The sequence below is a fragment of the Drosophila kikkawai genome, chromosome 2R (assembly GCF_030179895.1).
Source record: "Drosophila kikkawai strain 14028-0561.14 chromosome 2R, DkikHiC1v2, whole genome shotgun sequence".
NCBI classification, from domain to species: Eukaryota; Metazoa; Arthropoda; class Insecta; order Diptera; family Drosophilidae; genus Drosophila; species Drosophila kikkawai.
In genome coordinates this window covers 10,471,629-10,482,538 of record NC_091729.1, presented here as the reverse complement: position 1 = coordinate 10,482,538, position 10,910 = coordinate 10,471,629, and the positions used below count along the sequence as shown (strand labels likewise).

At 41.6% G+C, this 10,910-nt stretch overlaps 3 protein-coding genes across 5 annotated transcripts; 2 read left to right on the top strand and 1 right to left on the bottom strand.

Moving 5' to 3' along the window:
• The first annotated feature begins 112 nt into the window (after positions 1-112).
• Positions 113-593, top strand: mRpL34 (mitochondrial ribosomal protein L34). Its single transcript, XM_017171823.2, has 2 exons — positions 113-265; positions 329-593. The coding sequence occupies exons 1-2, from the start codon at positions 180-182 to the stop codon at positions 549-551; spliced, it is 309 nt and encodes a 102-aa protein (XP_017027312.1). The 5' UTR covers positions 113-179; the 3' UTR covers positions 552-593.
• A 17-nt stretch (positions 594-610) lies between these two features.
• LOC108078166 (polynucleotide 5'-hydroxyl-kinase NOL9) lies at positions 611-4,156 on the bottom strand. 2 transcript variants are annotated; one of them, XM_017171822.3, is made up of 5 exons: positions 3,534-4,156; positions 3,345-3,473; positions 3,163-3,285; positions 942-3,107; positions 611-882 (listed from the first exon to the last, which is right to left on the bottom strand). In XM_017171822.3, the coding sequence occupies exons 1-5, from the start codon at positions 4,081-4,083 to the stop codon at positions 611-613; spliced, it is 3,240 nt and encodes a 1,079-aa protein (XP_017027311.1). In that variant the 5' UTR covers positions 4,084-4,156. The 2 variants fall into 2 exon arrangements, with proteins under 2 accessions (XP_017027311.1, XP_017027310.1); XM_017171821.2 differs by having other exon boundaries at positions 3,160-3,285; positions 3,534-4,155.
• A 322-nt stretch (positions 4,157-4,478) lies between these two features.
• Rho1 (ras-like GTP-binding protein Rho1) lies at positions 4,479-10,542 on the top strand. 2 transcript variants are annotated; one of them, XM_017172001.3, is made up of 5 exons: positions 4,479-4,682; positions 5,322-5,485; positions 6,748-6,897; positions 8,989-9,069; positions 9,140-10,542. In XM_017172001.3, the coding sequence occupies exons 2-5, from the start codon at positions 5,330-5,332 to the stop codon at positions 9,329-9,331; spliced, it is 579 nt and encodes a 192-aa protein (XP_017027490.1). In that variant the 5' UTR covers positions 4,479-4,682; positions 5,322-5,329; the 3' UTR covers positions 9,332-10,542. The 2 variants fall into 2 exon arrangements, with proteins under 2 accessions (XP_017027490.1, XP_070140396.1); XM_070284295.1 differs by having other exon boundaries at positions 4,482-4,628.
• Positions 10,543-10,910: the final 368 nt, after the last annotated feature.

Genomic DNA, 10,910 nt, shown 5'->3' with positions numbered 1-10,910 from the left:
AATACTTGAAACGAGTTCTTAAATGTTAGTCTTAAGCTTGAATTTTCTATGGCTCAAGGTTATACAAAAAAACATAAAAAACTTTCAGAATCTCACAAATTGTAAATATAATTTTATAAACTTTAAATTTCGACCCAGGCCTTGTAAATATCATCACTAGTTCGAATTTTCGAACTCATATGTTGCAGCTTTGTGGTATTTTAAGTGAAATATTTGGTCACACTAGTTGGAAATTACTTAACATGCTGCAAGGATTGATTCAAAGGTAAATAAAACGAGGATAAACAAGGATTTTATGTATGAATAACTTTCAAAATTATCCTTCCAGGACCTGCTTAGCGGTGGCCAACACCGCTCAAACACTGCTTATGCGGGAAAAACACGCCTTCAACCGTGCGCTGCTAAAGCCGAAAGTTCGCTGCCATTTCCCAAAACCCAAGGAGGTGAAGAGAATCAATGTCCACGGCTGGGATACAAGAATGTCCACACCCGAGGGACGGCGTGTGCTGATGCGCAGGATACTGAAGGGCCGCCATGACCTGTCCCATTAGCCTCTTTTGATTTAATAATAAACCTTTTTATTTACAAAACAATGTAGCCGGTGTTCGGTTCAGTTTCCGTTCCTCTGATTCGCTGGCACTCCTAGGAAGGCCGGCGGTCGATGGTAGATCTGCTGTATGCTCTTCGAGGACTTGGAATCGTCCAGGATGAATACAAAAGGTACACTGCTGGAAACTCCTTGACCCTGATCCCGAAAGTATCCCTGTGGCAGGGTTAGTTCTCCGCCGAGTATAAGACTGTTCACAAGAGGCATAAACTGCAGGGGCATGGCAGGTACGAGGAACAGTCGCTGGCGTTCGTAGTCAATGGCGCGGACAACTCCTGAAAGTAAATACAAGCGGAATTAATGCCTTTCATTCAAGATCTTCACTAAACCTCACCTATTCCCAAACATTGCGGCAAGCCCCCAGCTTCTTGGTGACACAGATACACCACATTGGCCTCCATGCCCTGGATCAGTTCTTCACGCGTGTAATCTTCGCTAGTGGGATGCTGAATCTCTAAGGCTTCTAAAGGCACGCCGAGCGTCTGACAATCTGCCAAGGATTTGGCATTTCCCGTGAGACACGAACTAAGACGGGCCAAAAGATTAGAATACCGCATATCCTTGGCACTCAGGCTCCATGTTCCCCGCTCCTTGGGCGGCACAGCACTCATCAGTCTGTGGAGCGTGTATTTTGGAATTTCCTTCACCCGGAACTCATCGGCCATATAAATAATCGGTTTGCACTGCGAGAGGCTGCTCCACTCAAGCGGTGAATCAAAGTTGTTGATCGCTATTGGACTGGCAATCTGTATCAAGTCCGTGGGTCGGATACGGTCCACCAGCAGAGCCATCAGTTCAGTTCCAAAGCCCTTGTTGTAGCCCATTGTGTTTATCAGCCAGGGGATATTTTCGTACTTGGAATCCTTCTGGACATGCTGGATCAATTGGATGACAGCTCTGGCATACTGTTCCGCGCACATGACTATGTTGGTGTGGCCAACGACGTAGGCGCATTCCGGTTGTTTGTTAAGCAGGAATCCCGGTCCCAAAAGTGGTCCATCGATGAGAGTACACGAAACAGTCTGGGGAACAAAGATTTCGGGCTGCCCGATGTCCAAATCGATGAGCAAGAAAGACGGAAGCTGACTCAAATTCCGGTTGATGAGGTAACGTAGCAAACTTGACTTTCCAACGCCTTTCCCACCTGCTATGATTATTCTACTGCCGGGATGTATCTTTAACTTGTTCCAAACCGTCGGAACTAGCAGCGTATGACTCAGATCGGAGTTTTGGATAAGGCACTGCAGCAGAGATTCGCTCTGGTGGTACGGCCTATTGGAGGTGTTTAGCAGAGGAAACAAATTTTGGGCCATATGTTTACCAAAGGTTTCTAGGAGACGCTGGGCGCCGGCATTGCGCTGCAGCAGCACAATGGCGTCTGTCGGGCTCTGGAAGCTACCCTGAATCCTGTCCAGCTGTGCTTGAGTAAAGTTCTCATTCAATTCCTTCCAATTCACTTCATCCTTAGCTGGTTTTTTTATTTTGGTCGGCGAAACGGACACCCAAGGAAGACCTTTTAGTGAATAAATGGTTAGTGGTTCTTGCCTGCGGGCTCTGTGGCCATTCACCGTGATTTGGCCACTCAGCAGGGTCAGCACCAATGTTCCATAGAGTTCAATGTTCTCCTTAATTACAGCCAGGACGTAGTTGCTCTTCAGGCTGTTTTCGAAGACGCTGAGCTCGGTGGCAATGGCTTGCGGATTTCTATAGAAGGGTGTGTCATTTGACTGAGGAACTTGATTCGGTTCTGTAACAGGAGTGTCTTTATGCAATTCCTTTACTTTTACTTCAGCTTCTATCATGACTTCGGGCTCGTCTTTTGCTTCTTTTGCTATAATGGTCTCCTTTACAATCTTTTCTGTCACAATAGCCTTCTCTTTGGGGTTATATCTAACCAGTTCATTTTGTTTTTCTGCCACAGGTGGCTCATCAAAGATTTCTTCAATAATCAGAGGTTCTTTCTGCAAATGCGGCGGCGTATCATCAAAGAAACCTTCAATATTAGGTGGTTCATAGGTGGAGTCAAGGTCGTCGCTATCAAAGATATCGATGCCACAATCCTCGCTGTCTGTGACTTCACTTTCTGAATCATCACTATCTTCATCGTCAAAGTCTTCGTTGTCTTCACTCTCAAAGTATTCAAAGTCTTCGCTGTCTCCACTACCAAAGTCTTCGCTGTCTTCACTGTCAAAATCCTCGCTATCAGTCTCATCACTGTCAAAATCTTCTGATTCAAAGTCTTCACTGTTTCGAGGGACGTAATCATCATCCGTTTCGACATTGTCCACTTCGGCTAGGACATTCGACTCGAAGACCATAATTTTGCGGACAGACCCTTGGGAATCGCCTTGAAAAAGGTGGACCCTGCTGTCGTCAGGTTCTTCAAAGGGATTTGGCAACGTAAGTCGCTTGCTTTTATCCTTTTTGGACGCCTTAACTATCCTAGGCACCCTGAAGAAGTCCTCGCCTTCGTCTTCAAAGCCATCGAACTCCTCGGAACCTGTTAAATGACAAGTAGTTTTTAATTATTAATGGCCCAAAATCGTTCTTACTGCTTTCTTCTTCAGTCCAGACGTCCTCTGAATTCCCCTCAAAATAGTCATCATTTTCATCTTCTAAATCGGAATTATCCTCGAAATCCTCAAAGGAGTCTTCACTAGATGTTTCCTCTACAAATCCTTTTTATATAAATATTGGTTAAATTACATTCGGATTATAAGATATCTAAATACAATACCATTTATTTTGGGAACCATCAGAGTCTGGGCTTTGGTACCATTGACTTTTTTAAGTTTTTCTGTCACAATTTTTACTTTGGTAACTTTGGAATCATTCAACTTGTTATGTTCAACTCCATGTGTCTTTTCTGAAAGAAAACAATATATATTAATAAACTTTACTTTATCGTATAACTTGGAATATTTACCACTCTTCTTAGGAACTTTTTTATCTTGTTTCTTAGAAGCCTTTTTATTTATTTTCAACCCGGAATCCTTGGGTTTCCTCGAGTTTACTGGTTGTTTTTTAACTTTTAAGTTGCCTGCCTTCTTTTGAACATTCTCTTGGAATTTTTTATTCTTAACTAAGCTTTTTTCAGATTTTGTGTTATCAAATTTCGTTTTAAAATTATCCCTAGGAGCAGCTACATCCTTCTTCGGCTTCTTTATGGACGGAGAAGTCTCAGACTTGGTATCTTTGAAATGGGCAGGTCTCTTTTGAGCAGCTTTCTTATTAGATTTCGGCTTTGCTTTCTTTGGTTCCTGGAATGGTTCCAGGTTTGGGTTTTCCACATCCATTTTCTGCTGTTTAGTTTTCGAAATCCCTGCGGGAGCACTGGGAACTGTTGGAGCCGCCACAGGTAGAGGAACTCGTTTTCCGGGCCTCTTGCGACCGGAGGCCAACTCGCGCTCTTCAGTAAGCCGGAAACTAAGCTGCATTTCTTTCAGTATGTGCGAATTTAGTTTATTTATTGTCATATTTCGGGAAAACGTCAAGAATTAAAGCAACAATTGCCCGGCCATGCGACCGCAGTTGGAAGAAGAAGCAGACACAATACCGATAAGCCGATTACTATTGAACTAAGACTATCGGAATAGTACAACGAGAACGATTACATTTTTAAAAATTAAATACTCTGTTGTTGATTTAAAAAACGTTTAAAATTATTTTGTTTATATATTATATTAATATTTTCAATATGGCAACGTTAATATTTGAGTTTAGGACCTCAACCGCGGTTGGAAATAGAAACAGCGCCCAAGTGTGACCAGCCACCGCCAAAGGTAACACCTCCGCAGAGTTGCCACCGATAGCCGCTGAAATGCAGCCCTGCGCTTGAAGGCGTTGGTTGGTCATCGAAGGTTCATCGCGCTACCGAGAAACGAAACGGATGAACATTGTTCATCGTCATTTTGCATGGGAAAAAATCGTCGAGTTCAATTCGAATTTTTGTAATTGCATTAACTTTTATACGATATAGCTAACGGTAGACGCATAAGAATCAACAAATTTGTGCCATTTTGTAAGCAAATTAAGTGTCGAATTCGTGCTGAGTGTTGTGAAATCACCATAAATTGTAAGTGGCTGAAAAGCAGTGAAAAAATTCCACACAGACACGCACACACGCACGCCCAGCCACACGCACACAGCGACGTCGGCGGACACGGACAGCGGAGCGCGAGTGGATGATGAGATGTTTTTGGAATGGAATAAAGCGAGCGGGACGAGGAGAGGAGTTGATTTTTTCGGCCCTATGACGCGACTGGAGCTGGCCCCAGGAAAATGCTAAAGGTGGACGCGAAAAACGGAAAGCGCAAAGCGTAAAACGGGGAAAAACAGCAGATAAATGCGGCAAAAACGGACAATGAACAATGGGCTAGAAAGAAAAGAAAGAACCCCACACTTTTCGACTATTAGATCGCCGTCGTCCCGTCCAGCCGCGACTATGACTAAGTGTGTGTGCGAGCGGGAGAGGGCTACCCAGAGAGAGAAAGAGCGCCCGTGTGTGTGTGTTTGTCGGTCGTTGTTGGTGTTTGCGTGTGCCTTGCCTGTGTGTGGCTTTTTCATTTCGATAATTTCGAACAGCTCGCAGTTTTCGCGAATAAATTAAACAGAATAAGCGAGCGGACTCTGTGCAGCAGCGGCAACATTAGCACCAGCAGTTCGTTGCATTATTTGCATCCCCCACCAATGTGCCTTTCCCTTTGCTTTGCAGAACTTCCAATGACGACGATTCGCAAGAAATTGGTAATTGTCGGCGACGGTGCCTGCGGTAAAACTTGCCTTCTGATTGTCTTCAGCAAAGATCAGTTCCCCGAGGTCTATGTGCCCACCGTGTTTGAGAACTATGTGGCCGACATCGAGGTGGACGGCAAACAGGTAAGTTTTTGAAATCCCCTCCCTTTCGAGACAACCCCCAACCCCAGCTAGCCCCCCTGATAACCCCGCCCGGGAGGAAGAGATAATCAGATGATCTCGTTTTATAATTTGTGCATTCAATTCAGACGAATTCAAGTGCGCGTATCCTCCTTACACTTCTCTTCTTTGCCTGTCTGTTGTCTCTTTCTCTGTGCCTGTGTGTGTGTGTTTTTATTGTTCTCTTGTTTGTGCCACCCACAACTTCACCCCCACACCCACACCTACTACCCCTCCTTGTAAAATGAAAAAAAAAAAAATAATAATAATAAAAAACTGTGCTGTGAGTCAATATCGAACGATTCTATAAACACACAGACAGACACTCAGTATAACAGGAGGAGCAGGCAAGCAGGGAAAATGCTTTTCCACGATCTTAGAAGAGTGCAAATTACGGATAGTTTTTGGAAGAATCCCCCAGCACAACTCTTGTTAGCAGTGATTAAGTCACACTTGGCCACATTTCCCCCAGTCACACTACCGCACCACAGACACTCTGGAACACACACACACACATGGATGGCAAACAGAGAGTTGGCAGCACCAATACCATGTTAGCAGGGCTCCCTTCCTTCCGCTCGTTTTCTTTTCTTTTTATTTTGTATTTGTCTTATACAAGTCCGTTGCGCACATACAGTTTTGTGCGTTGCGCCGCCCCCCGCTCGCTCGATCGCTCTCTCTACCTGTACTCTCTCCCGTTCGCCCACTACTCTCTTACCCTCTCTCCCGGTCTACTAAATGTAATGAGTAGCGTTTGGTGTGCGCGATTTCCGAGGGCATTAAGTCATGATTTGACTATATGTTCGATTCCGATTCTCAATATTTTTCAGGCGATTTTTCGAAATAAACACTGTTTGCCTTTGCTGCGCAATATGGCGGGGTTTCGGTGCCTCTGTGCCTTTGCCTGCTTGTGTTTCTGTTTGGATAGCGTTTACATACATATGCTGGCTGCCTGACTCTCGTTCACGTCATTCTACTTGGCTTCGGCTCGCTTCGATGTGATTAATTCGCTTGGCATTTCCGCCAAGTTCCTTGCTTACTCTCCCATTCTCCAGCTCTCCAGCAAGCTCTTGCTATCTTGAACTCAAAGTTGTTGTCTCGTCTCCAGCTCCTCCCCCCTGACAATCAATTACCAAGTGCAATATGATGACAGTACGCACTAGGTGTGCAAGCAATCCTTATCTAAATCTAAAATCCTAATCACTATCTCCAAATTCCAATCCTAGGTGGAGCTGGCCCTGTGGGATACGGCCGGGCAAGAAGACTACGACAGACTACGACCGCTGAGTTATCCCGACACTGACGTCATACTGATGTGTTTCTCAGTGGATTCACCCGATTCGCTAGAAAATATTCCTGAGAAATGGACCCCAGAGGTGAGTATTATTACGTGGAACAGCAAACAGGAAGGAAACGTTTAATCGGGTTTCATAAATCAACTTCTAAAGCAAACATTTTTTACTTTAAGGGTAATATGTCTATACATATGTACACTACTGGCCGAAATAATAAGTACATGCGTATGTGGTTTGTTTCAAGTCCTATAAAATTTGTTTGATAAACTTAAGAAAAAAACCCACTTTATTTTTAGTTTCCGTACTTATTCCAGATAATAAAAATAACTGCCTAAAGGATTTTACATTTCAAATTTAGAGACAGGGGTCAATTTTATCCAAAAAGCATGAAAATGGGCTGGCCGAAATAATAAGTACACCCATTCTTCTAAGTCTAGAACTCGGAAAGTATTAGATATTTTGCACTTCTTTTTTCTTATAAGTAAACTTAGATTAGTATCCAATAAAACCACACTCGTTTTAGGTAACTTTCGCTATTATTTTTGGCATTCTAGCAGGAAGTCTGTGGCAAGTCAGTACTAGAAGCTGAGACCAGGTTTCTTCAGCAAATTTTCACTAATCTTCAACACTTTAAAATGTTTTGGTTACAATTCGACGTTTTAAGTTTCCCCACAATGTTTAGTTTAGGTTTATGACAGGAGACTGACTTGACCATCTCATAACAGTTACCTCTCTCTTGCCAAAAAGGACCTGCTTGGTCATCCAAGGCCATTTCTGGCGAAATTGACATTTAAATTTGAGCTCGAACAGTTTGTCGTAGACTGCATGAGACAGGATTACAAGGACGTATACCCCAAAAGGTTCTATTACTTCAAGGAAAATTTTTTCAGATGAAGCAAAAGCTTTGCAACATTTTTTTGGTATGGTCTGAACCGGAGGTGGAAACAAAATACTTTGGGGCAATGAAACAAAAATATTTTTTTTTTTAAACGATTCTAGACGGTTTGTACGTCAAACCAAAGTCAAAAAATTCAGCTTTGAAACGCGAAAAAAAAAGTTGAGCCCGGACACAGATGCATAAAGGTCAGGGGCTGTTTTTCCTGGCATGGCGTTGTGCAAATACATCTCATAAATGGTATTACGACCGAATTCGAAAATAAAACTTTTTTAACTGGCATCTTCTAACCATATGCTTAGGGAAACATGCCCTTCCGATAGATTTTTCAACGAGATAACGATCCAAAGTAAACCTTAAAAGTCATCATGGCCTGGTTTAGGGACAAAAAAGTAACCGTCATGGGTTGGAAAAGTCAGTTTCCGAACTCATACCTAATCAAAAATGTATGGGGAAACTTAAAACGTCGTATTGTAACCAAAACATTTTAAAGTGTTGAAGATTTGTGACGATTTGCTGAAGAAACCTGGTCTCAGCTTCTAGTACTGACTTGCCACAGACTTCCTGCTAGAATGCCAAAAATAATAGCGAAAGTTACCTAAAACGAGTGTGGTTTTATTGGATACTAATCTAAGTTTACTTATAAGAAAAAAGAAGTGCAAAATATCTAATACTTTCCGAGTTCTAGACTTAGAAGAATGGGTGTACTTATTATTTCGGCCAGCCCATTTTCATGCTTTTTGGATAAAATTGACCCCTGTCTCTAAATTTGAAATGTAAAATCCTTTAGGCAGTTATTTTTATTATCTGGAATAAGTACGGAAACTAAAAATAAAGTGGGTTTTTTTCTTAAGTTTATCAAACAAATTTTATAGGACTTGAAACAAACCACATACGCATGTACTTATTATTTCGGCCAGTAGTGTATATCAAGCACCATGCTCAGTATCTCAAATTCCCTAATATAACTTGATTTGTGATCCTATTTGAAAATTCCAAGACACGGCATAATTATCCGCAATAGTAACAGATTTTTGTTCTAGTAGAATCTAGTATCTGAAACTTGAAAAAAAAAATAAATAATAAAAGGAACTAGCTTCCTGTCGAATAGTATATATGATAGCTTATGAGAAAATAATGAATTAAAGTTTCGTGAAATTATTAATGGTGTCATTTTATTTATCTGACAAATGTATCTCAAAGATGTTTCTTTAAATACTTTTCATCTGCATTACCAAAATCATAGAACTCAACTTATACTTCTTAATTGCTTTCAGGTCAAGCACTTTTGTCCAAATGTTCCAATCATTTTGGTAGGAAATAAGAAAGATTTGCGAAATGATCCCAACACAATTCGGGTAAGTATACGCACCGTTGGCTCACAATAGAACACTGTCACCTAAGTGCTATTCTGTTTTTTCCCCACAGGATCTCGCAAAGATGAAACAGGAGCCGGTGAAGCCGCAGGAGGGTCGCGCCATGGCCGAGAAGATTAATGCCTTTGCCTATTTGGAGTGCTCGGCCAAGTCCAAGGAGGGTGTGCGAGATGTTTTCGAGACGGCAACTAGGGCCGCGCTGCAAGTCAAAAAGAGGAAGAAGACCAGATGCCTTTTGCTCTAAAAGAGCAAATCAACAACATGAAAATCTTTACCACACACACAGCAAAACAACAACATACACACACTCACACACACGAACACACCTTTTACAACAATAACGAGCTGAAGAACCACTCAACAACATCGGATACATGAAGCTGCACCACCCAACAAACAACAAAAAAGCGAGCGCTAGAGAAACATCAGAAGCAGACGCGGTAGCAGAAACAGAACAAAAGCCACACAAGATCGGTCGGTGGTGGAGGGAGCAGCGCGGTAGAATGAGACCCCAGGAGAATGTCAAATGCGGATTTGATTTTATATACAGTCTAGTGTAGTTATAAACCGAAGTAAACAACAGTAATAACTATGGCATTATTATTTGTAACCCTAGGGCAGAGAGCAGATCGATCAGTCAGCCACTGCAAGCAAATATATATCGATATATGTAAACATATTCAAGTTGTGTCCGTTTCTGTCCAACCCTCCTACGCCTCCTAATCGATGTAAGTTTCGTGATTGTCCTTCTTTGTTGTCAAGTGTAGCCGGCCAGCAGCTGTGGCAGGATTAGACTGTGTGCGCGTGTGAGGGTAAGGCAGGTGAAGTGAATCGGTGGAATCAGAATCAGCCGTTGGACCCCAATGGGTCCCAGCGAGCTAAGGCGACGTTAAGGAGCGAGGAATTAGGATCAAGTTGAGGACGAAAGTAATATTCCCTTTAAATCTATCAGAGACCAGGCCGCCAATAGTCGATGCAAGTAAAAGAAACTACATTACAAGAACCGAACTAAACACAAAACAAAAACAAAACGATAAATGTTTATTTAAACTAAACGTAAGCCACAAATGAGATGCATTCAGTTTTCGCGTGGGAGAGATGCTATAGAAGGGAGAACAATTTTGATGAAGTGAAACTATTTCGAGCGCATTAAGCGAGTTTTTAATATTTGTACTTTGCATTAAAACGAGTGGAAAACATAAAAAAAGATACTACAAAACAAACAAACAACCAAACTATATGATGAGTATTTTATGATTTTATAAAATACGAATATACATATAATTATACTATACAGTACATATGAATGTGTGTATGTCTCTTTTTTGTATTTTGTACCGTCGTCAATCGTGTAATTCTCACACAGAAGTTGAAAAACTCGGAAGATGCATCAGATACAACCAAACTATATTATACTTATGAATAAACAGTACATTTGATCTACTCTTGGTTTAACTAGAATGTTTTATTTGGTTCGGGAAATGTGTTTTAATGATAAGGAGGATTTAACATCAAAAAGCAGATAGATCTGAGACGAACCGGAGACGCATTCAAAAACCATTCTTAGCTCGCAAGATAAGGATGAATATGGAACGGGAAAACCCAATTATACCAGGTGAATCATTAAGTATCCCATGCAAAAATAAAGCACTCCTTAACGGGGGTTCCAAAAAAATCTTTATTGAGGGGATTGTTTTTGTTTATTTTGTGCTTTAGTATTTCATTTCGTTTTTTTTTTTACATTTAAAATGTACATAACATTATGAATCAAAATGTTGATTTGGTTTTTTTTCCTTCGATTTTCGATTAGGTATTACAATCCA

What these genes read in the sequence shown, in the direction of transcription:
- Rho1 (XM_017172001.3), top strand. Translation starts at nt 5,330, where the DNA reads ATGACGACGATTCGCAAGAAATTGGTAATTGTCGGCGACGGTGCCTGC. An exon ending in TCGAGGTGGACGGCAAACAG is followed by an intron (nt 5,486 to 6,747) that starts GTAAGTTTTTGA and finishes TTCCAATCCTAG; the next exon opens with GTGGAGCTGGCCCTGTGGGA. An exon ending in CTGAGAAATGGACCCCAGAG is followed by an intron (nt 6,898 to 8,988) that starts GTGAGTATTATT and finishes AATTGCTTTCAG; the next exon opens with GTCAAGCACTTTTGTCCAAA.
- mRpL34 (XM_017171823.2), top strand. Translation starts at nt 180, where the DNA reads ATGTTGCAGCTTTGTGGTATTTTAAGTGAAATATTTGGTCACACTAGT. An exon ending in CTGCAAGGATTGATTCAAAG is followed by an intron (nt 266 to 328) that starts GTAAATAAAACG and finishes TTATCCTTCCAG; the next exon opens with GACCTGCTTAGCGGTGGCCA.
- LOC108078166 (XM_017171821.2), bottom strand. Translation starts at nt 4,083, where the DNA reads ATGACAATAAATAAACTAAATTCGCACATACTGAAAGAAATGCAGCTT. An exon ending in CTGGACTGAAGAAGAAAGCA is followed by an intron (nt 3,108 to 3,159) that starts GTAAGAACGATT and finishes GTCATTTAACAG; the next exon opens with GTTCCGAGGAGTTCGATGGC. An exon ending in GCCGCAATGTTTGGGAATAG is followed by an intron (nt 883 to 941) that starts GTGAGGTTTAGT and finishes ATTTACTTTCAG; the next exon opens with GAGTTGTCCGCGCCATTGAC.